General features: G+C 37.1%; 1 protein-coding gene across 1 annotated transcript; it reads left to right on the top strand.

Annotated features, from left to right (window-relative positions):
- The first annotated feature begins 1296 nt into the window (after window positions 1-1296).
- LOC103487658 (uncharacterized) lies at window positions 1297-22427 on the top strand. The gene is made up of 11 exons (XM_008446068.3): window positions 1297-1695; window positions 2330-2518; window positions 2607-2660; window positions 3058-3168; window positions 10535-10597; window positions 11793-12047; window positions 12179-12325; window positions 12406-12433; window positions 18582-18652; window positions 19588-19647; window positions 21969-22427. Exons 1-11 carry the CDS (start codon window positions 1477-1479, stop codon window positions 22035-22037), a joined length of 1266 nt encoding a protein of 421 aa, XP_008444290.1. The 5' UTR covers window positions 1297-1476; the 3' UTR covers window positions 22038-22427.
- Window positions 22428-23408: the final 981 nt, after the last annotated feature.

Below are 23408 nucleotides of genomic sequence, written 5' to 3'. Positions count from 1 at the left end.
TATTAAATTACGTGGTGTATATGAAAAATAATGCGAAACGAAAATGATTTATTAAATTTGTAGAAATTATTTATATATTGTTACCGAATTATATATCTTATTTAAATTAGATATTTAATAAATGATATTTTATAATTAACTGAAAATAAAAATATTATTTTATTTAATAAATTAAATAGGTAAGTTAAAGGGATCTTTTAAAAAATATAACAAATCGACAAAATATTTACACTGCATAGAACAATTCAAAAAAGTGGAAAAAGCCGTCAACAATGCCGTCAACAACGGACGCATAATATATTATCGTTTACATTTGTTTACTGTTTGCTATGCGATCATTTAGATTTGACTACAATTTATGGTTTAATTTTGTTTTAGATTTAATCGTTTAGATTTGAGGACGATTTGTTTTTCAAAATTTGTTACATGTTCGTTTAGATTTCTCTAAACGATAATTTGAATTTTTTACACTATCGTTTACTTTTTTTACACGATTTCTTTATGCACGATCTTTTATTTTTTCTACAAGATAATTTATACAACATCTTTTATTTTTTTTTACATGATTGTTTACATTTGGTACTCCGATCTAAATGGTTTTTTTTTCAAGATTCTTTATACACAATTTTTTTATTTTTTTAAACGATCGTTTACATTTGGCTACTCCAATCTAAATGATTGTTTTTCAAAATATTTTATACATGATATTTTAGATTTTGCTATTTTTTATATACGATCATTTAGATTGATTACCCAAATTTGACGTAAAAAAAGAAGAAAGACGATGGGAAGAAATCACAGCGAAAAAAAGAAAAGAAAAAATACGATAAAAAGATTAAACGAAGTAAACAAATAATCAGAAGAAGAAAGACAATGGAAATAAATCGTAAAAGAAAAAAAAAGAAGAGAAAGAGAAGAAATACGATGGAAATAAATTGCAGTAGAAAAAAAAGAAAAGAAAAAGAATAAATACGATGGAAAGAAATTGTAGCAGAAAAAGAGGAAGAAAAAAAAAAGAAAGACAATGAAAGAAATAGCACCAAGAAGAGGATGAAAGAAATGGCGAGAAAAAAGATGGAAGGAGAATATCTAAAAAATGGATAACTTTGTCGACTTTGTTACACGAACCCGTAAATAATTTGGTGTTTTATAGTTTTACTAAGTTATAAGATATGTAATAAAAGTAATATAATATATTATATATTTTAAAAAATAAATATAATTTATAATTAATGTGAAAGGATAAAATGACCCATAAAAATTTTGATATCTTATTTGTAAAATCATATTTAAAGCATGTTTTCTCCGAAATATTTCGAAGAAAAAAGAGAGGGCCCAACGGGTTTAAGCTACATCGACGCACCATTGTCTCTCAATGTACACCTTTCAATTTCAATTTCATTTATCGATTTTCCGGCGATAACTATTTGCTCCATCGCCACCGGATTCTCATAGCTGCAACTGGTGGCGGCAGCCATGGCCAGAACAGTTTGCTCTCACATTATTCCCTCTCTTCTTCTCCCTTCAAAGTCATCCTTCTTCGGAACTCACTCTCTCTTCTCCAGACCTTCTCATTTCGACCATGTTATGGTGCTTGGCCGACGCTTCTCTTCTTCATCCAAGATCAGCATGAGCCTCAGAGCCGGTATTGTTGGCCTCCCTAATGTTGGAAAATCCACTCTCTTCAATGCTGTCGTAAGCTAATCTCCCTTGCTCTCTCTGTCTCTTATTATTTAATTTAATGTAATTTGGATTTTGAGCCATGGAGCTGGTGGTTACTTCAGAAAAACTCCATGGCCGCTGGAGAATGCGTTGTTCAATTGTATAATAGCTAGTGTGGGTAAGTGAATTTGTGCAGCAGGAGTTGCGAACTATTGGATTTTATTTAACTGTAGATAGTTATGAACAGTACTGGTTCATCGATTCTAGCTCTCCGAGAATTTTACAATTTCCATGCTCTAATTTTACTTGTGAACTAGCGCTTGATTCTCGTATTCATATGTTTTGGCTACGCTTCAAGATTTTGGCATATTCAATCGGATGGATGAACGCAATAGATTTCAATATCTCTTTAAACGTAAAATTTGTTATCTGAATCACTTTTAACAAATTTTGGTGCGATCATAAATTATTTCTTACTGATGATAATCACGCTGTTTTTGAGAAACAATATAGTGTTCTATGTCCGATTGCGAAAGCTTACTTAACTTCCAATTACTTTCAAGACATTTAATGGTTTGATTGGATCACTTCCTTTTTTATTTCATACTTCTAATTGGAAATTTACATCAATCACACTTGACCTTCATTGGTTATTTTACCTTTGTAGGTTGAAAATGGGAAGGCTCAAGCTGCCAACTTCCCTTTCTGTACAATAGAGCCAAATGTAGGAGTAGTTGCAGTTCCAGATCCCCGTCTCCATAAACTTTCTGATCTCAGTAAGTCTCAACGAGCGGTCGCAGCATCAATAGAGTTTGTAGACATTGCTGGGTTAGTGAAAGGAGCCAGTCAAGGAGAGGTAAAGTTTATTCTCACCTCAGTATCATCATCATCATCGTCATTTTTATTTTTTTCTTAAAATGATTTCTCTATTTTGACTTCTGCAGGGACTCGGAAATAAATTTTTATCCCATATTCGTGAGGTGGACTCAATACTTCAGGTTGTTTTTTTATTTTATCATAATTTATTTTTTCCATTATTTCACTTAGAATACATGCTTAAGTAGTTGCGGATTTAAAGAGCAATATCAGTTTAACAGATGAACTGGGGGTATGTTTCTCTGCAATATCAACTTTCTGGTGACTCTAATCTAAGAGAAAGAGCAGACTTTAACTTGCTTAATTATCCGTTTGTTCTCTAATAATTGTATAAACTTTTGTTCCTCTTTTTCAACATGCACATTGATTTCTATTATTATTTTGTTCTATCATAGATTCACACGTATGCATGCCAATTTAGTATAACAATGTCATGAAAGCACTAAGAATAACCTAGGTGCTTCTTGCGTTTTCCAGTACCCAATTTTGTCTGTTAAAGATTTTCTTATTATGTTTCAGGTTGTGCGTTGTTTTGAGGACAATGACATTGTTCATGTGAATGGGAAAATTGATCCAAAAACTGATATTGATGTGATTAACTTAGAGCTTGTTTTATCAGATCTTGACCAGGTAATATCATTGAAATCTCTTACAATTCGTTTGATTCTTTTTGGACTGTGGTTCAACAAACAACTTCTTGTTGGAGTACTGATTACACCAAACACTTTGTTATTATAGCCTTTCTATGATTTTCAACAATTGGAAGACCCTTACGCGTTAGTGCTTCTTGGGGAGGGCCCTCTTGTCCCTTGCCCTTAGGCTATTCCATTTTGTTCTCTTGAATATATCTGTTTCTTATCAAAAAAATAATTTCTACACAAGTTTTGCTCATTTTGAAATGGAGGCTATAATCATGGGAAATTTTGCATTCTACTTCCAACAACTTCAACTCATCATAGATTCATATGGGAAAAATGGGTGACTTAATGAGATCTCATGCTTTCGTTATAAATAGAAACAAAATCAAGTTGTCTTTAGAAGCTGTTTGTTGAACGTTTTGCACTTTGTCCCCTCTTTGATCTCTTTTTTCCTTGATGGCTCAGTATGATAAATTGATAATATAATTTTTTTTTATAAATTATTGCTATTGATTAAAGAAGAGATGATTGGCATATCTTTTGACAGGAACTGACTTTGGGCTTTCCTGCTTAGGACATAAGATTGAAAGTTGATACAGCTTTTTAAAGTTCATTTTACTCATACAGTGCTAGTGATTGATCAAAAATATTATGTGAGTCTCAACAATGGCAAACAGAGACAATACTCTGGTATACTATATTCAATATAATTAAGAGTTCACCAAAACAGCAAGGATAAACTGCAAGGAGCAAGAATAAGAGACGATAATAAGGACACACGACCAGCTCCTTCGAGCAGGTTGGAAACCTCTCCCTAGAAGCTCTAATCAGCCTTTACCCAAAATAAACCCTACTTTCTCCGATCCCCACTCTCTTTTTATACCCACATCATTGTGAGACCCTCTGGTGAATTCCTCCACTTCAGCAACATTCATGGAGGCCTTTGCTTGTGTTATTCCCTTCTTGCCCTTCATTTTATACATGTGTAATATTGGGGGTCTAGTATCCACAATTGTTCCATGTGTCTAGAACTTTAGGTTCAACTGGGACACATGGAACACATTATGGATATTAGGCTTTGGTGGTAGTTCCAAACGGTATGCAACTGGCGATAGGGTCCCAATTTCAGGAAAACTTCATCTACCACCTGGAAATTTAACTCCCTCCTATGCAAGTTTTCTTGTTTCTTCATTCAGTACTGTGCTATCACTAACCTCTCCTTCAAGGCGTTGATGATCAAATCCCTCTCCTTGGGAAGTTGCTCAACTCTGTTATTCAAGGTCTTTTTATCACCAAACGAAACTAGGGGGGGTGGCCTACCATAAACCACCTGATAGGGTGTAGTCTTTGTGGAGACATGGTGCTAGGCCTCCCAATCACTCAAGTTTACAAGAGAAAGGGTAGAAAGGGGAATTCCAACTAGACAACATGGTTGTTAGGATGACCGGTGGTCCTTATAACACGTGGCAGCAGGAAAATGGGAATATATATTTGGTTGTTTTGTGTTAGGGTGGTCCATCTTAGTCATTATGCATTTTGAGTGAACTTTGTTCATGGTGGAGAGTGCAGCGCTCTTATTTGACTGAATTCCTTTGCTTACAAACTGTTTTGTGTAGCTGGCGACTGAAATTGGACATATGTATATATATATAGCTATCTTCTCCATTGGTATTTCTGTTGTGTTTACTGGAATTCTGTGTGGTTGTGTGTTTGTTTGGTTGAGTTGCTTGCAGGTTGAACAGAAGCTTAACACATGGAAGGTGGTATTATACCATAATTCTACCCATGGAATGGATTTATACCATTTCCTCGATTGCTCATTACATGAACAACTTAGGAATGTCTCCATACACCTATTACCTCTCTCTGTTTGCCCATCCATTTGGGGTGAAAAGCCATGCTTCTTTTCAAAACTGTTCCCATGGCTGAAAAAAGTTACTTCCAGAAATTACTCAAGAAGATTTTATCACGGTCAGAAATAAGGGACTTAGGCACCCTTGTTTACTAATCACCTTTTTAATAAAAACATCAGCTACTTGCTTGGCAGACAATGGATGCTTCAGGATAATAAAGTGAGCAAACTTGCTCAAACAATCTACCACCACTATTATTGAATCATACCCTCCTGCCTTTGGTAACCCCTCGACAAAGTCCATTGTCCAGTCTTCTAAAATCAATTCAAGAAGGGGTAGAGGTTGTAGAAGTCTCGCGGGAGACACCACTTCTGATTTATTACGTAGGTAGACCTCACAAAGTTCCACATATTTCTTCACATCCGCCTTCATTCTTAGCCAATGAAATTCTTCATTCAATTTTTTATAGGTTTTGAAAAATCCTGAATGCCCCCCGACATGAAATCATGGTACGTGTGTAGCAGTGAGGGTAGGAGTGATGATTTCCGGGATAACACTAACCTTCCTTTATACAATAATTTGTTGGCCTTCCACTGGAAATTCACCTTCCCTTCTAGATCATTTTTTAGTCAGTCTATGATTTTTGTCAGTTCCTCATCGTGTTCCACTTCACGTAAGACCTTTTCCACATCCACCAATCCCGGGGTAGACATAACTGTTAATTCGGCTTGATGGTTAATTTTGGACAATGCATCGGCTGCCTTCTTCTGTAGACCAGGTTGATATAGAATCTCAAAGTCATACCCCAACTATTTAGTGAGCCATCTTTGGAACTAAGGTTGGACTTCCCTATGCTCAATCAGAAATTTTAGAGCCTTTTGATTAGAAATCATCGTGAACTTCCTCCCTAGCAAGTAATGTCTCCACCTCTGCACAACATCGCCACTTCCATTAGTTCCCTCTCATAAATGGATTTTGCTTGAGACAGTGGGACTAATTTTTGGTTGAAGTACGCTATAGGTCTGTAATTTTGAGATAGGACCGCTCCTAGTTCGAAACCAAAGACATCGGTCTCTATCATAAATAGCAATGAGAAGTTTGGGAGAGCTAAAACAGGGACGGACATCATGGCTTTCTCGAGTTCTTCAAATGCCCCTATAGCTTCGTCATCCTAATAGAAGGCATTTTTTTTGTCGAAGTCTAGTGAGGGTATTGCAATTTCACTATAGACTTTAACGAACCGTCTAAAATACCCAGTCAAACTCAAGAATCCTTTGAGTTCTGTCACATCTTTCGATATGAGCCAGTTGACCATTGCTTTGATTTTCTCTCCATCGGCTTCCACCCCTTGGCTTGATATCCAATGCCCCAAATACTGTATCCTTGAATGCCCAAACACACACTTTTTTCAGTTAGCAAACAATTTTGTTGTCCCTTAGGATATTAAAGACAACTCCCAAATGCTTCTCGTGTGTCGTTATATCTGTACTATAAACTAATATATTGCCAGAGGAAACTAGTACAAACTGGCGAAGGAAGGATCGAAAGACCTGATTCATCAACGATTGGAAAGTGGCTGGGGCAATAGTTAATCCGAATGGCATTACCATGAATTCGTAGTGACCCTCATGTGTAGAAACGCCATTTTCTCTCTATCTTCCTCTTGCATCTGGATTTGATGGTAACCCAATTGGAGGTCCGGTTTCGAAAAAACTATTGCCCCGGGAAGCTCATCCAAAAGCTCTTCAATAAGTGGAATAGGAAATTTATCTACAACCGTTACTTAATTTAATTTAGTAATCCATACAGAAGCGCCAACCCCCATCCTTTTTCTTAACTAGCGCCAATCCCCATCCTTTTTCTTAACTAGCAACGTTGGGCTCGAATATGGACTTCTACTCGGTTGGATTATTCATGCCCCCAACATCTCAGTTACTAGTTTCTCGGTTTCTTCCTTTTGAACATAATCGTACTTGTATGGCCTCATTTTGATGGGTTTTTGCCCTTCCATGGTGAGAATGCAGTGGTCTACTGTCCTCTTTGGTGCCAATCCCTTAGGTTCATTAAATATGTCCTCATAATATTTTAGCAGTGCCTAGTTCATAGGGAGATCTTCTTCGTCCCCTTTCTCTTCCCCTTTTTGCTGTTGCAAGTTATCCCCTCATCCTCCTCAACCTCTTGATTCTGGAATTTGATCAAAAACCTGTTAGACCTCCAATATTACACTTATAAAAGGAGGGGCAAGAATGGAACAACACCAACAAAGACTTATAGAAATGTTGCTGAGAAAGAGGATTCCTCCTAATGGGCCCCATGGTGATGAGGGAGTATAAAGAATGTTTAGGGATTATAGAAAGTAGGTTTTTTTGTAGTAAAGGCTGCTAAAGCTTTTAGAGGGAGGTGTCGCGAGCCTTCTCTAAGGAGCTGGTTTTATTTTTCATTGTCATTTTATGTTGTTTGATTTCATTGTGAACATCATATTTTGGATTATCTATATAAATATAACAAGGTGTTGCCTCTGTTTCTTTTCTTTGTTGGGATTTATTGATTTTTAGGTGGAAGATCCTAACAAAACCCTTGGTCCTCCTCATCCCGATGGGTCCCCTTCGAGAATTACTGTCCAGTTTCCTGCCATGAATGTGATTGGCTTAGATGGCTAGTACACTCCCATGAATTTTGTCGAACACAACCAGGGCCTTCCTAATATTACATCCATCTTTCCCAACTCGATGGCTAGGAAATTAGCTTGAATCAACAATTTTGGTAACTTCACCTCTATTTCTTTACATATTCCACGACCCACTATATGTCCCTTCCACCACTTATGGTCACTCCAAACTTAGTACCTTCAATCACTAGTAGGTTTAATTCGTCCACGATCCTTCGGTGTATGAAGTTATTAGTTGCCTCACTATTGATCATTAATATTATACTCCGTCCCTTAATTTCTCCCCTCAATTTAATTGTCCCCTTCTCTGGAAACCCCACAATAGTTCACAGGGCAATCTCCGTCTCTCCGTAATTTCCATGTAATTCAAATCCACCGTTTTGACTTCAAGGGTTTCCATTTCCCCTTCTTTGCCCATTTCTTCCTCTTCGTTCATTGTAAACAACATGAGTTCTCGATTCTCCCGTACCTTGCACCTATGGTTGTCAGTATACTTTTTGTTGCATCTGAAACAGAGCTCTTATCAAGCCTTGCTCGGAGTTCGCTATCGGATAATTTCTTCAACAGTGGTTCTCACTTCGTATAATTTCCCTGTACAGAGATAACGATCTGCCTAATGTTCTTTTCAAAACCCTTACCACCTTTTTGTGTAGTGGGTTGTACCTGCTTATTGACTTGGGCTTCCTTTCTCCTAGGCCCATGTGCCTCCACTCACTTAGGGCTAACTTTAAGGCCACATTCCTATCATTTACAAGTTGAGCTTCTTTCATACACTCCTCAAGTGTTTTTGGGTGTTGACTACGGACTCCCGCATGAAGCTCTGGTTCCAAACCAGGGATGAAAGCATCCATTAACATGCTCTTCGCCATCTCCGGCAATGGTGCAGAATAGTTCAAGAACTTTAGGTAATTTGGCTATGGACCGTCTTTCTTGATCCTGATAAGTCTCGCTCCTAAACTCCATTCGTCGGTGGATTTAAAATGTTCGAACATTCGAGTTTTCAGATCATCCCATGATACTACCTTCTTTCTATTGTTACTCTAATGGAATCGATTAACTTCGTCTTGCGCAAAGCTAACTACAACCACTTTCACTTTCTCCCCATAAAGCTAAATCGTTTATCTTGAAGTTAAAGGTGTTCAAAAAATAGTTGAAAATCGAATAGAATCACAAACTGAAATGCAACCGAGTGCATGTGGTTTAGTTTTGTTTAAACTGAAACCGCTTCTTATGCGGATCGGTTCGGTTTAAGACATTAAACTGATTCTAAATTAAACCGAATCGTAAGAGGGTAAATGATCATATAGAAAGCTAAACGATCGTGTAAGAGGGTAAATGATTACGATCGTTTGAAAGCTACATGATCGTGTAGTAGGTTGTAGGCACATATGTCTATGGTATGGGATGATTTAAAACCAAACCGAAACCAAATCGCATATGCGGTTCAGTTTCGGTTTGGTTTGACACAGATGAGTAGTTCGTTCGGTTTTGGGATGTGAACTTTTTTGTATTTTTCGGTTCAGTGCGGTTCAATTTCAAACTAAACCGTGAACATCCCTATTTGAAGTAATGTTTAGCTCTATACACCCAAGCTTCTGGGTTCTCCTCCGTGAATATCAGCATTTCCACCAACTTATATTTACTTCTACCATTCAATCCTCCTCCTGGATTATTCATGGCCTTGACGTCCTCCATTTTCCTTTTCATCTTGTAGTTTGTGCCATCCGACGTACTCGACTTCTCTTTCCTTCTGCTGCTACTATTTTCTTTCATCTCTTCGGCAAGTCTTTCCGTGCTCATTTTCAGGGCAAGGATCATCTCCTTGATGCCCATCGTTTCCTTCTCGTTATTTTCCATATGTTCTTCTAATTGCTTTGAAGCCATGGATCATGTTCTGGTCAGATGGTGTGGCTTTGATACCAATTTGTGAGGAATCTCCTACTTGAAACTTAGTAAACCTCAGCAATGGCAAACAGAGACAGTACTCTGGTGTACTATATTCTATATAATTCAAGAGTTCACCAACACAACATGGATGAACAACGAGGAACAAGAATAAGAGACGATAATAAGGACACAGGACCAGCTTCTTCGAGAAGGCTGGAAACTTCTCCCTAAAAGCTCTAAGCAGCCTTTGCGCAAAATAAACCCTACTTTTTCCAATCCCCAAACATTCTCTTTTTATACCCACATCACTGCCAGAACCTCAGGTGAATTCCTCCTCTTCGGCAACATTCCTGGAAGCCTGTGTTATTCCCTTATTGCCCTTCATTTTACACGTGCGTAATATTGGGGTCTAACATATTACTATTATCAGTTGTTTGGTTTTTTAATATTTTTTTAAAAATGACTTAATTAAGAAATGACTTACAGCTAAAAGAATAAAGTAAAGAGGGGGAAGATAAGCTATCCTTCCAACTTATACTAAAGAAGATCGTGATGAAAGTTGAAGAATGTGTTTTCTAGTAGTTATGGTGCAGATGTGGTTTCGACATTTGAGCTTAAAATGGAAATGAAAAACACTTCAACCATAGTTAAATTTAGTTCATTCCCTATGTTGATCAATGAAACACTGTTCAATGTTTTCTTTTCTTCTTGAACTTTATATTGGATGCATACAAAGGTACAGATGTAATAAGGTGCTACTTGCGGAATAGCAAGATGGTTTCCTTGGGAAAATTGTCTTACAGCGTAGTTCATTTGCATAAGGTTTTCATGCTATTCTGCCATCTATGTTGTGTGACCAATTCATTGGATTTCATTGAATGTGTTATCTTCTCCCCTGCCACTCCGATTATCTGATCAAAACTAAGTTGTACATTTTAAAAGTGATGCAGATTGAGAAAAGATTAGAGAAGCTCAAGAAAGGCAAGGCAAAGGATTCTCAGTCTAAAGTCAAGGTATGTTGATCTCACAAGAGTCTGCTTGCTGCTATAAATTGTTGTCTCTCCAATAATGCTGTGAATTAACTATTGGATTGGTCTCAAAGTGTGATTAAATTTGTTTGTAGACCTGACCTAAATTTCAAAATATTTTGGTCAAAGAATTATCATTAGTAATGGAATGATGAGGTTGTGTGGAAATTATTCCAAAAAGCCTAGTTATTCATTTATCTGAGGTCTCTAATTGAGACTATTGTGCAAATTCAGCTTGAGTACAAGATGGAACTCAGATCATGTATATTGAGAACTGAATTGATTGCATGTCCGAGGTCATTCATGTTGAAATTAAAATGTTTGCTCGGGCTTGCTCCAGTCTTCTCTCAAGATAATTATATTATTATATTTACACAAGGATCGTGTCCTTATAATGAGAATCAATTTCATCCCACTTAATAACATGTCTTTTTAAGACATCTATTTGCTTGGGCTTGGTCTTCTGTGGACTATTTCAGGACCAAAATAAAAAACAAAATGAAGTAAAAAGAGGAAGAATTGAAGTCATTGCCGGGAGAAAGGTTACTCCCATGCTGGTAAAAGGTTGAAGAGACATAGTGGTGCTGCATTGGAAAGGCAAACTTACAAATCGTCAAATACTATCTTAAACTTTAGGTGGTTAAGTAACAAACTCAAACCTCTGGGTCATTTAAGCCAAAAGACCATTTAGACCAAAGTGCAATGGACGTAGGTGGGTATTAGATGTGAGGCACTATTGCAATACTCCAAAAAGGAACTAAATACTAGGTTGCTAGCTTTAATATTGAAGACTGGCCCACTGACTATCATTTGAAATTCTTAATAGTCTTTCCTTCTCTATTAAAAAAACAACTTAATTTACGATGAGTTACACTAATATGCAATTCATATTAGGATAACCATATCCACTTGAATTTGTATATTTCTAAGTTTTAGTTTATCTTTAGAATTTGATTTCCTTTGCCAATATATTAGTATTACGTGTAATGTCCTTCATAACAAACAGTGTCCTTATATTTGTGTTTGTTTGAATCCTTTCTCCCACAATTATATTGATGTGCCTTTTTGATCAACATTATTCCTATTCTTCATGACGCTTCTATCTCTTCGAATCATTTTTTTTACCTTCTGGTGGTTCACACTTTCTGTTACTCTTTTTTTTTCCCATTATCTCTTCAAGGAAGAAGCAGAGAAGTCTGCATTGGAAAAGATTCAGAAGGTCCTTTTGGATGGAAAACCAGCACGATCAGTTACTTTAACAGATTTGGAAAAGGATGCTATAAAGCATCTTTGCCTGCTTACAATGAAACCGGTCATATATGTTGCCAATGTTGCAGAATCTGATCTAGCGGAGCCTGCAAGTAATCCTCATGTTAAAGAAGTTATGGGTCTTGCTTCAGAGTTGCAATCTGGAATAGTGACAGTTTCTGCACAGGTTGGGCTGGGACAATCTTTTGGGTGTTAGATCTCTTTCTCAAGTCTCAATCCTTTTCTGCAAAATGAAGTAGGCTTCAGGTCATTGACAATGTTTAACGAAAATCTGAATTGAGTACTTCATATTTTCAGGTTGAGTCCGAGCTTTCTGAACTTCCATCAGAAGAGAGGTTTGAATATTTAAAATCTCTTGGTGTAAATGAAAGTGGCCTGGGAAATCTTATAAGGGCAACCTATAACCTTTTGGGACTCCGTACATATTTTACTTCAGGCGAAAAGGTAAGGTTTTGGACAATTATTTTAGTATTTGTGTTACAATGGTTATACTCATTGAGATATTGTTTGTGGGGCCTTTACAGGAAACAAAAGCCTGGACCATACTTGCAGGTATGCTTCAATTCTGCTAATTTGAGGAAATTAACTGACATTGATCCTAGCATGCGTGTTTTACGTGTGCTGAAGGAAGATTTCTATGTTGATGTATGCTAATTAGTCGCTATATGGGGTCTGTTCAAAATCTTTTATAGCAACTTGGTTTTAGAACTGGCGCTGTAACTTACCGTTTATTCTCAAGGAGTTCACTTTTGATTCAATTTACACTTGATGCAAATGAGCATCCTGTGAATTACTCTTTCAAGTTCAACGTCACATTTATCCTACTACTGCTGTGTCCTCCACGGCTTGGCACCACCCTCTTTCCAGTGGGGTTTGAGGTCCTTTGTCTGCATTAGGCAGCTTGCATGCCCCGTCACAGAGTAATGAATGTGTGGCGGGTGGAAGAGTGGAATTTTAGTAATCTATTAGACCTCCAATATTATTTAAATATAGTAGGAGAAAGAAGGAGAAGTCAGAAGTTACTGGGTAATTTTGATGTATCTCGGGATGGAATGTCTCTGCTTGGGGTGTTCTTGGGGTGGAATGGCTTTGGCTCGGGGAGATCTCGGGGTAGCATGGCTTTGACTCGGGCAATCTTGGGGTAGAATGTACTCTTACAGTTTCTTGAGTCTTACAGTTAATGTTATCTTTACAGTTGTTGAGTCTTACAGTTATTTAGGAGGGAAAGGGTAGTTTAAAGGGGTTGAGAGGAGTCTGGAGAGGGAGGAGTTATTTTGGTGTGTAGGCTGTCCATCCTTGAGAGGAGGATAACAGAGTGGTTTGTTCTCGTTTTTCTTACTGTATTTTGTGTGTTATTTCCAGATTGATACTCCATCAATCTTACTTTGGATTTGTAACTTCTTTTACCAAATTGAATAAAGAACTTCTACACTAGTGTTCTATCATAATCTTAGAGACAATTTTATTTTTTTAAGAAAAAGAAGTGTGCAAAGTGCCAACTGAGATAAATCGGTGGTGCTTATAGAATCCCCCCTAAAAACACGTGCGTTTTCTTTTTTAAAAAAGATCAGAAACCAAGTTTTCATTGAGAAAATATGAAAGAATACCAAAAAAAAGTTTACTTAAATTGCAACTAATCTCAAAATTTTAATTTGGATTTAACCATTCAACCTGTATGTTTTTCATGCTTCTTACATGTGGGCTTAGTTACAATTATGATTAACGAAGCTCTGCACTTGCATGAATTTTGGAAAGCATTATAGTTTATGCATAATTTGACTTCTCTTGATGTACAATTTATTGGTTTTTGTTAGACTTGTTAGAATTAGTGGGCTTAGCACATTGGGAAGAATTACCCTAAATATTCTTTTCTTTTTTTATCTCTTTGTATTTTTCTATTTATTCCCTCTTGTACCTATTGTATGTTTATCAGAAAATAATAAAACTAAAAATATCGTGGTTTTTCTCTCAATTCTCGGGTTTCCATAAGCCGGTTTCGTGTTTATTGCTTTCAATATGGTATCAGAGCGAAGCAACAACGAAACCCTAGAAAAAGGTTTAGGAAACACCCAGACCAAAACAGCCGCCGCCGTGGATACCACCATGGAAAAACTACTCCAATGGATTTAGACGTCGTCGATCTATCCAATGGGCCAACCCTCGTCGTCGTCTGTGCAACCTTCCGGCCAGAAACTACTTCACGCGCCGCCGTCTGTAATCTCACCGCCCATCCGCTTCTACGCGTCGTCGCCTGTCCAACTGTCTCACCCTTCCGGTCATTTGCCGGCGCACGCGCTGCCTATCGCTGCCGGACAGCAACCTTCAAAACTGTCAAATTTGTACAGCAGTGCAAATCTGTACAACAGTGCAAATCTGTCTGTCGACCCTTTACAGCAACCTTTCTTCTATAGGAACGGGGCTGACCAACACCATAACAAATCGGGAATTAAATCGGGCGAGTCATCGGCACCCTCCGGTTATGAACAGCCGTATGTTTGTGGTCTCGGGATTAATCAAACCTACAGGAGAGCTATTTTTAAAGTTGGTTCATCCTTGGCACAGACCGATCTACTAATGTATTGCAAGAACCCGGTAATTTCACTTTCTAACGTGCCTTCAAATTATATAACTAACTCTGTTGCCTTTAGTGCTCGATCCTTGACCCATGATAATGGGAAATCAATTCTCGTTTGTGAGCACTGCAAGAAACAACGGCATACCAAGGATCAATGTTGGAAACTCCACGGTTGGCCCCCAAGAGGTAACAAACGCTCCTCCAACGAGCAATAGAACTCAGGGCGTACTGATGTTAGGGAGACTGCCAGCACCTCTCAGCCAATTGGCCCTAATGCTAGCCAAACCAGCTCTCCTACTCTAAGCGCCATTGCTCAATCAGGTATGTCTCAGTCCCTTGGCCTTATTAGTGTTGATGGGATGAATCCCTGGATTTTGGACTCGGGGGTCATAGATTACTTGACAGGTTTCTCGGAGCATTTTATCTCTTATACCTTCGGTGCTAGTAATGAGAAAATCCGGATAGCCGATGGCTCTTTAGCCTCGATTGCTGGGAAATGACAAATAGTCCTCTTTGACGGTTTCTCCCTCCAGAATGTTTTGCATGTGCTTAAGCTTTCTTACAATTTGCTATCTATCAGTAAGATCACCTGTGAGCTGCACTGTAAAGCTGCTTTCTTACCTGAGTCTGTTTGCTTTCAGGACTTGAGTTCGGGGAGGACGATTGGTACTGCCCGGCATAGTAGGAGACTTTACATCCTTAATGATGATACCTTTGGTAGTAGTATCTCTACGACTAGTTTATTGTCTTCCTATTTTTGCACCTCTGAACATGACTTCATGTTGTGGCATTTTCGGTTAGGTCACCCGAACTTTACGTATATGAAATATTTGATTCCCTATCTCTTTCTTAAAATAGATGTCTCCTTGTTATCTTGTGATGTGTGCATTCGGGCAAAACAACATCGTGTTTCTTTTCCTTCACAACTATATAAATCCACATAACCGTTTACCCTTATCCATAGTGACGTTTGGGGTCCCTCCAAGGTCACCACCTCATCTGGGAAAAGTTGGTTTGTAACTTTCATTAATGATCATACCCGTCTTACTTGGGTCTACCTTATCATCGATAAATCTAAGGTTTCCGCTATTTTCCAAAATTTCTATCACACCATTGAAACACAATTCCATAAAAACATCGTGTTTCTTTTCCTTCACAACTATATAAATTCACATAACCGTTTACCCTTATCCATAGTGATGTTTGGGGTCCCTCAAAGGTCACCACCTCATCTGGGAAAAGTTGGTTTGTTAATGATCATACCCGTCTTACTTGGGTCTACCTTATCATCGATAAATCTAAGGTTGCCGCTATTTTCCAAAATTTCTATCACACCATTGAAACACAATTCCATAAAAAAATTGCTATTCTTCGAAGTGATAATGGTTGGGAATTCCAAAACCATAACCTTAACTCGTGCGCCTACACTCCTCAACAAAATGGAGTGGCCGAGCGAAAAAATCGTCACCTTCTGAAAGTAGCCCGTTCCCTTATGCTTTCCACTTCCCTTCCTTTATACCTGTGGGGAGATGCTATTCTTACAGCAACTCATTTAATCAATAGAATGCCTTCTCGTATCCTCTACCTTCAGACTCCCTTAGAATGTCTTAAGGAGTCCTACCCCTCTACTCATCTTGTTTCAGAGGTTCCTTTTCGTGTGTTTGGGTGTATTGCTTATGTCCATAGTTTTGGTCCTAATCAGACCAAATTTATCCCTCGAGCTCAGGCTTGTATGTTTGTTAGGTATCCCCTTCAAGGAAATATTTTGTCACTATGGATGTTACTTTCTGTGAGGACCGACCCTATTTTCCCGTTAACCATCTTTAGGCGGAGAGTGTGAGTAAAAAGTCTAACATCACCTTTGAATTTATTGAACCTACTCCTAGCACCGTGTCTGACATTGATCCTCACCCTATAAATCCTACCCACGAACCAAGTTTCTTGGAAAACATATTACAGGAGGAATCTCAGAAAGGAAGTCGGGTCCCCTACTAGTCAGCCGTCGACTCCAGTCCAAGACTCCAAACCTCCTCGAGATCAAGGTATAGAAAACCCTACTAAACCTTGTACTAATAATACAATGAATGAGAATGACAGGTTTGATGTTGCTGTTCTTGAAAATGTGGAAGAAAAGAACAGTGGTGATGAGACTGAGGTTAGAACAGAAACCAGTAACAATGAAGTTGAACAGGGTCATACAGGGAAACTTGACAAGTATGATCCTTCTCTTGATCTTCCTATTGCACTGAGAAAAGGTATTAGGTCTTGTACAAAGCATTCCATATCTAATTATGTGTCATGCGAGAATCTCTCACCACAGTTCAGAGCTTTTACTGCCAGCCTTAACTCTACCACAATACTAAAAAATATTTATATTGCTTTAGAGTGTCCTGAATGGAAGAATGTTGTTAGGGAAAAGATGAAAGCTCTTGAAAATAATAACACTTAGGAGATCTGTGCTTTACCTAAGGGACACAAGCATGTGAGATGCAAATGGGTGTTCACTCTTAAATACAAAGCAGGTGGAATACTTGACAGACACAAGGCAAGGTTAGTTGCAAAAGGTTTTACTCAGACCTATGGTGTTGATTATTCAACAACTTTTCTCCTGTTGCTAAGTTACACACTGTTAGAGTCCTTCTTTCTATTGCTGTAAACAAAGATTGACCTCTATATCAGCTGGATGTTAAAAATGCTTTTCTGAAAGGAGATCTAGTAGAGGAGGTCTACATGTGCCCCTCGCCTGGCTTTGAAGCTCAATTTGGTCAATAGGTTTGTAAACTTCAGAAATCCTTATATGGTCTGAAACAGTCATCCAGAGCATGGTTTGACAGATTCACTACTTTTGTCAAGTCCCAAGGATACGGTCAAGGACACTCTGATCATACTTTATTTACAAAAGTTTCCGAGACAAGGAAGATTGCAGTTCTGATAGTTTATGTGGATGACATCGTTTTGTCTGGAGATGATCAAGCAGAAATCAGTCAACTTAAGCAGAGAATGGGTAATGAATTTGAAATCAATGATTTGGGAAATCTGAAATATTTCCTTGGAATGGAGGTGACCAGATCTAAAGAAGGCATCTCCGTGTCTCAGAAAAAATACATCCTTGATCTACTAACCGAGACAGGTATGTTGGGATGTCGTTCCGTTGACACTCTTATTGAATTCAACTGTAAACTAGGAAACTCTGATGATCAAGTTCCAGTTGATAAAGAAGAATATCAGCGCCTTATGGGTAAATTGATTTACTTATTTCATACTCGTCCTGATATTTTCTTTGCTGTGAGTGTTGTCAGCCAGTTTATGCAGGCTCCCTACGAGGAACACATGGAAGCTGTCAAAAGAATTCTGAGATACTTAAAAACGACACATGGTAAAGGGTTGATGTTTAGGAAGACAAACAGAAAGACCATTGAGATATATACTGACTCGGATTCTGCAGGATCTGTTGTTGACAGAAAGTCTACCTCCGGTTATTGTACCTTTGTTTGGGGCAATCTTGTAACTTGGAGGAGTAAGAAGCAAAGTGTTGCGGCCAAGAGCAGTGCTGAGGCCAAATATAGAGCTATGAGTTTGGGAATATGAGAGTAAATTTGGCTCCAGAAAGTCATGTCTGATCTTCATCAGGAATGTGAGACTCCATTGAAACTCTTTTATGATAATAAAGCTGCTATTAGTATTGCTAACAACCCAGTTCAGCATGACAGAACTAAACATGTTGAGATTGATTGGCATTTCATCAAAGAAAGACTTGACAGTGGGAGCATATGCATTCCTTCGAGTCGATAGATTGCTGATGTCCTCACCAAGGGGATTCTAAGACCAAACTTCGACTTTTGTATTAGCAAGTTGGACCTCATTGATATTTACGTCCCAACTTGAGGGGGAGTGTTAGAATTGTTAGAATTAGTAGGCTTAGCCCATTGGTAAGATTTACCTTGAATATTCTTTCCTTTTTTATCTCTTTGTACTTTTCTATTTATTTCCTCTTGTACCTATTATATGTTTATCAGAAAATAATAAAACTAAAAACATCGTGGTTTTTCTCCTGGTTCTCGGGTTTCCATGTAAGCCAGTTTCATGTTTATTGCTTTCAATAGTTTTATTTCATTTTTGATTTAGGAATGACTGCACCACAAGCTGCTGGAGTCATTCACTCAGACTTTGAGAGAGGGTTCATCCGTGCAGAGACGGTGAGAATGAAAGTCTTATTGAATATCCAATAGTCTCTATTCTGCATTCTTATTTTCTGCCCCTGATAATCAAATTGATCGGTAAATCCACCAAAGCTGGCAAGATTCACGAGGCTCCTTCACTTTATTCCACTACCACTTTTAGGCTTTCTGACTGTATTTTCTGGCTAATAAATTGAGAGTATGAAGAGTTATTTTTTTTGCAATGGAACTTAAACATGTACAAAGGTTATGTTTTCTTTTGAAAATAAAGATGCCTATTGTATTTGGCTTTGAATTGAAAAAGAAAAACAAATAAAGTAATAATTTAAGTATAATATCAATCCAAGTCCCTTCTGCAGGCTGAGGGGAGAGAAATTGTAGGCTTCTTCAAATTGAAATAAATTAAATAAATAAAAATTGTATGCTTCTCTCTTGTTATGAATAAGTAGTTATCGTCCTATATGTTTCATTTTGTGGTTCAATGAATTTATTGAATGCTAAGTTCTTGAAACAAATATTACTTTTCAACTCTAAATTTATGAAAAGTGGACTTATCTCACAAGTATTTAAAGCTGTTTTTTCCTTTTCAAAACAGAGAGAAGGCGCTCAGAAACAAATGAATGGATGAGAAATTAAAGAGCTGTCTTTTACTGAAAAAACAACCAAACTTTATTATGCAACTTATAAAATAATGTCATTATTACCTTATCTATCTTGATACAGATTAGTGAATTTTATATTCAAGAGAAAAACAAATGAACAAACTAATACGAAATACCAATAAGCCTGTTCAATAAGTTAAGAACTTACTCATATTCTTCATATCCTTCATATTTACTCAAAAGTGATCTATATTTTTGGTGATGATAATCTGTGTTTCCGAGGTTCCATTTTTCTTCTTTTGTTTTGTCTGCAGATTTTGTGTTGCTGAATTTTTATTTCGTTTTATATAGGTGGCTTATGATGATTTTGTTACTGCGGGTTCATTTGCAGCAGCAAGGGAGAAAGGACTTGTAAGTTTGTAGTTTCATTACTATATTTTTTAATTCTGAAAAGGTATGCCGAAAATATGGCACATTCACTGTTTTACTGTATAGGATCTTTTACTCAAGTTCAGTGATTAAATTGTCGACTCAACTGAACCTTTTGTGCTAAGTGCATGACTAAGTCCAAGTCCATATAATATTTTACTGTGGAAAGTAGCTCAGGCAAATATCATATTTCGAGCTTAAAATATAGCTTAGAGGATGTTTCCCACTGAATATAATTATATGTGGCTGCTTTCTTTTCCTAACTATTATCATATCATGAAGGAATATGAGAAAGTAAAAGCTGCTGAAATGTAATGTTACAAACGGAATGACTGCCTATGAATGGCCAAATTTGTAAGATGGACATGGTTATGCGAAGTACATGGGACAAATATATATTTTTCTTGATTTTAATCTGTATCTGATTTGAAAGAGAAAAATCACCATTAGTAATAGACCTTGTCAATTAATTATGCGTAGGCTGTTTTTTTCCTTTCATTTGTGAAGTATTTAGCTTCAGAGGAACGAAAGGACTTTTGATAGTTGGAAACCTTTTGGGATTCCGTGTATATTTAGAGGGGTCGAGAGGTCTTTGGAGGAGGTTTGAGAGGGAGTGAGCTTTACAGCTTCTTTATGGTATTTTTTCTAATAATAAAAGATGCAGATTGGTTTTGGTATCAGTCTTTTTTAGTGGAATTTGGTAGTTTTTCCTCCACAAAACTCTGGTATTTTTTTTTAACATTTTTCTTTGTGAAAGCTCAGTTTCTTACTAAGAAAAAAGAGGGTTATTTGGGACGCTTTCTTGTGATTTTATTATCAAATTCTAATTGCACTCCACTCAAATGCCAAATAAGTTAACGATCACAAGAGATTCAACTTTTAAGTTTCTAATTTCAAGTTTTTTGTTTTTGTTTTTTTTCAATGTTTGGTTAAAAAAAAAAAGCTAAATTTTGCTTTTGTTTTTATTATCTTAGTTTAACATATAATTAATTTGGGTTTTGGGTTCAACATAAAAGGTTGGACCATTTTCTCTTTTAACAAAATTTCCAGACATGTCTAGGAAGTGTCTGAAATAAAAAAAAAAATAGATAAATAAACATAGGAGATGGAACATTGCTTGTTGAGCACATATCTGGAGCTTGTCCAAACGTGTCGATGTCTATGTTCGACATGTTTCTCATATGGACACTATCTAAAATGAAGTGTCTGCGCTTCATAGATTTTTACGCAAAGCTTTATTTAGCATTTTCAATTCACAAATAGAAAAAGTCAGGAACTCTCGGAGAGCATTGATGGTCCTTCCCCATTCCTTGAGAAGCTCTATTTCATTCACTTCAAAGAAACCAGCCAAGGCTTCGAAGTACAGGTTTAGTAGCCATTTTGAAAGGGATAAAATCACTTGTGTCATGTTCAAAATCACTCCAAAGCATATGTTTGATAATTTTAAATCAATCTTGATGGTATGAAAGTTGTGTTTAATGATTAGTGATATGTTTTGAAATGATTTTGAATATAACGAAAGTGATTTAGTCATTTCAAATCACTCCTAAACATGTACGTTGGTTTTTGTTCTTCTTAATTGCATCTTCACTACTTGTGAAGTTTGTATCCTTGAGCAATAGTCTCTTTTCATTTTGTTAATGAACGTTTTGTATTTTGCTCCCAAATGAGTTCTAACAACATTAACCAAAGCACTCAGCTTCTGCTATGAAAAACATGACAGTATAAAGCTTGATCATGAAAGTTTTCGAAGTCTCAAGGAGTGCACTGATAGAACACTGATATAGTCATTCTTTGTTCAATTGGTAAAATAGAGTTTAGTACAAGAAAGATCGATAAGATATCAATCTGGAAAAGAAAACACAATAGCAAGAAGAAGAAACTACCACTCTGTTATCCTCCTCTCAAGGATGAACAGCCCACTCACAAAAATGATTCCCCCCTTTCTCTCAGACCCTCTCTCCTCTATTTAAACTACCCCCTTCCCACCTAACCAACTGTGGGGCCCAGCACTACTATTAACTTTCTTAATCACGTGTGCTTTCTCTTTCTTCTCTCTCCTACTATATTGTAATATATTGGTCTAACATGCACCAGCAACATAAGGAAGTTTATTTAGTTAACACTCTGGGCAGGTTTAAGTAGCTCTGTGTCTGACCCATATTGAAGCATAGCTGTCATATCGAAAGAAATCATAATGAAGTGTTTGAAGGCCTCTGTATTTTCATAAAAAGCTCTGTTTTTTAATTTCATAAATAGTGAAAGCAGTTCCTCCCCTCACTGAAGCTTGCATGTTATTGCAGTTGAGAGCTGAGGGTAAAGAATATATTGTCCAGGAAGGGGATGTCATGCTCTTTCGTTTCAATGTTTAGCAGCTGCAGAGTTTGACCAAGCTGTCTGAGGACCAGAAAATATATTGGTTTTTTCTTTTTGCAAAGTCGAAGACTTGAAGTTGATTTATCATTTTGATGTTTATGGGGATTCTCATTGTTTAGGTTCGTCTTTTGTTGGTCAATGGGAGCCAGAACCAGGTATGAGTTAACAATTTTGAATGTAGAGTGCATAGTTCGAGCATGAAAAGATATAAATAGGCTGCAAAAAGACAAACGTACACATAAAAAGTTAGGGAGAGTGGTTGGTGGTGGAAAGGGGATATGTACCTTTAAGTATTGACCACAGAATTATATATGAGCACTTCAATTTCTTCCTTCTATTATTTGAAGCTGTAATCCCTTTTTCTTACCCAGGAAACTGGGTGTTCACATTCCAGTTCAATTTGGTTTTTTGTTTTAACTAATATAAACGGTTCGGTTTGATTTTGGATTCAATTTTAAAATCCAAAATCAAACCAAACTGAAAAAGGTTGGTCATTTTAAACTAAACAGGCACTTCAGTAAAAAACCAAAATCTAGCTTTGGCTAGCAAGGGTGATGACAGCTCCAGCTCATCACAAGATGCACCATGTGGAAATTTCCCAAGATCTATGGACTCTTAGTTGGGGAGCTCTTGGTGAAGAGACCTTAAGATAAGTTGCTAAATAAACAGGTGGGGAGGATTGACCTGTTCAGTTAAAAGGAAATATAGTATCTTGTACTTGTGTTAGGATTGAGGAAAACTTCCAGTACTAGTACTTATATATGTGTTATCTCATGTGTGTGTTGTATGACAAGAAATCACTTGAGTAAAACAACTGAAGGTTTACGATACTAGGCCATACAACCACACACACCGAGTCCAACCAACGCCAGAACAATAATTACTGCCAAATGAAAATATTTCGACAATAACGAATAAATGAACAAAACAGAAGCCGAGAAGCACTTAAAAAATCAAAGAAAATTGCCAAATAAACCAATTGAAGTGCGCCATATTCCAGACTTCTTTCCAGTTTCCATGACTTCTCTAGTCTTTGTAGAGTCTCTTATGTATCTTTGCGACCAAATACTCTAAAATATTAGGGGGAGACTGACCTTTCAGAAAACTTTATTTTCTTTCTACAAAGAAGGGTGAGTGAAAAATAACTACCTTACTCTTCATCACGTTCCAACCAACCAAGGTTTTACGCAGTCCATTGGTGCGTTTTAAAGAACCAAGGCTCTCTTAACGAAGCCTCCTTGATTCACGTGCCTTAGCGTTTGTAGTATATGCCTTAATGCTTGAAGCACCATTTTCTATTTTTTATTTCTGAAATTTTCTAATTTTTAGGGAAGAAATGCACAAATATTCTAATCTTTGTCGATAAA

Source organism: Cucumis melo, chromosome 7, assembly GCF_025177605.1.
Source record: "Cucumis melo cultivar AY chromosome 7, USDA_Cmelo_AY_1.0, whole genome shotgun sequence".
Taxonomy (NCBI): Eukaryota; Viridiplantae; Streptophyta; class Magnoliopsida; order Cucurbitales; family Cucurbitaceae; genus Cucumis; species Cucumis melo.
This window is presented reverse-complemented; position numbering and strand designations above follow the sequence as displayed.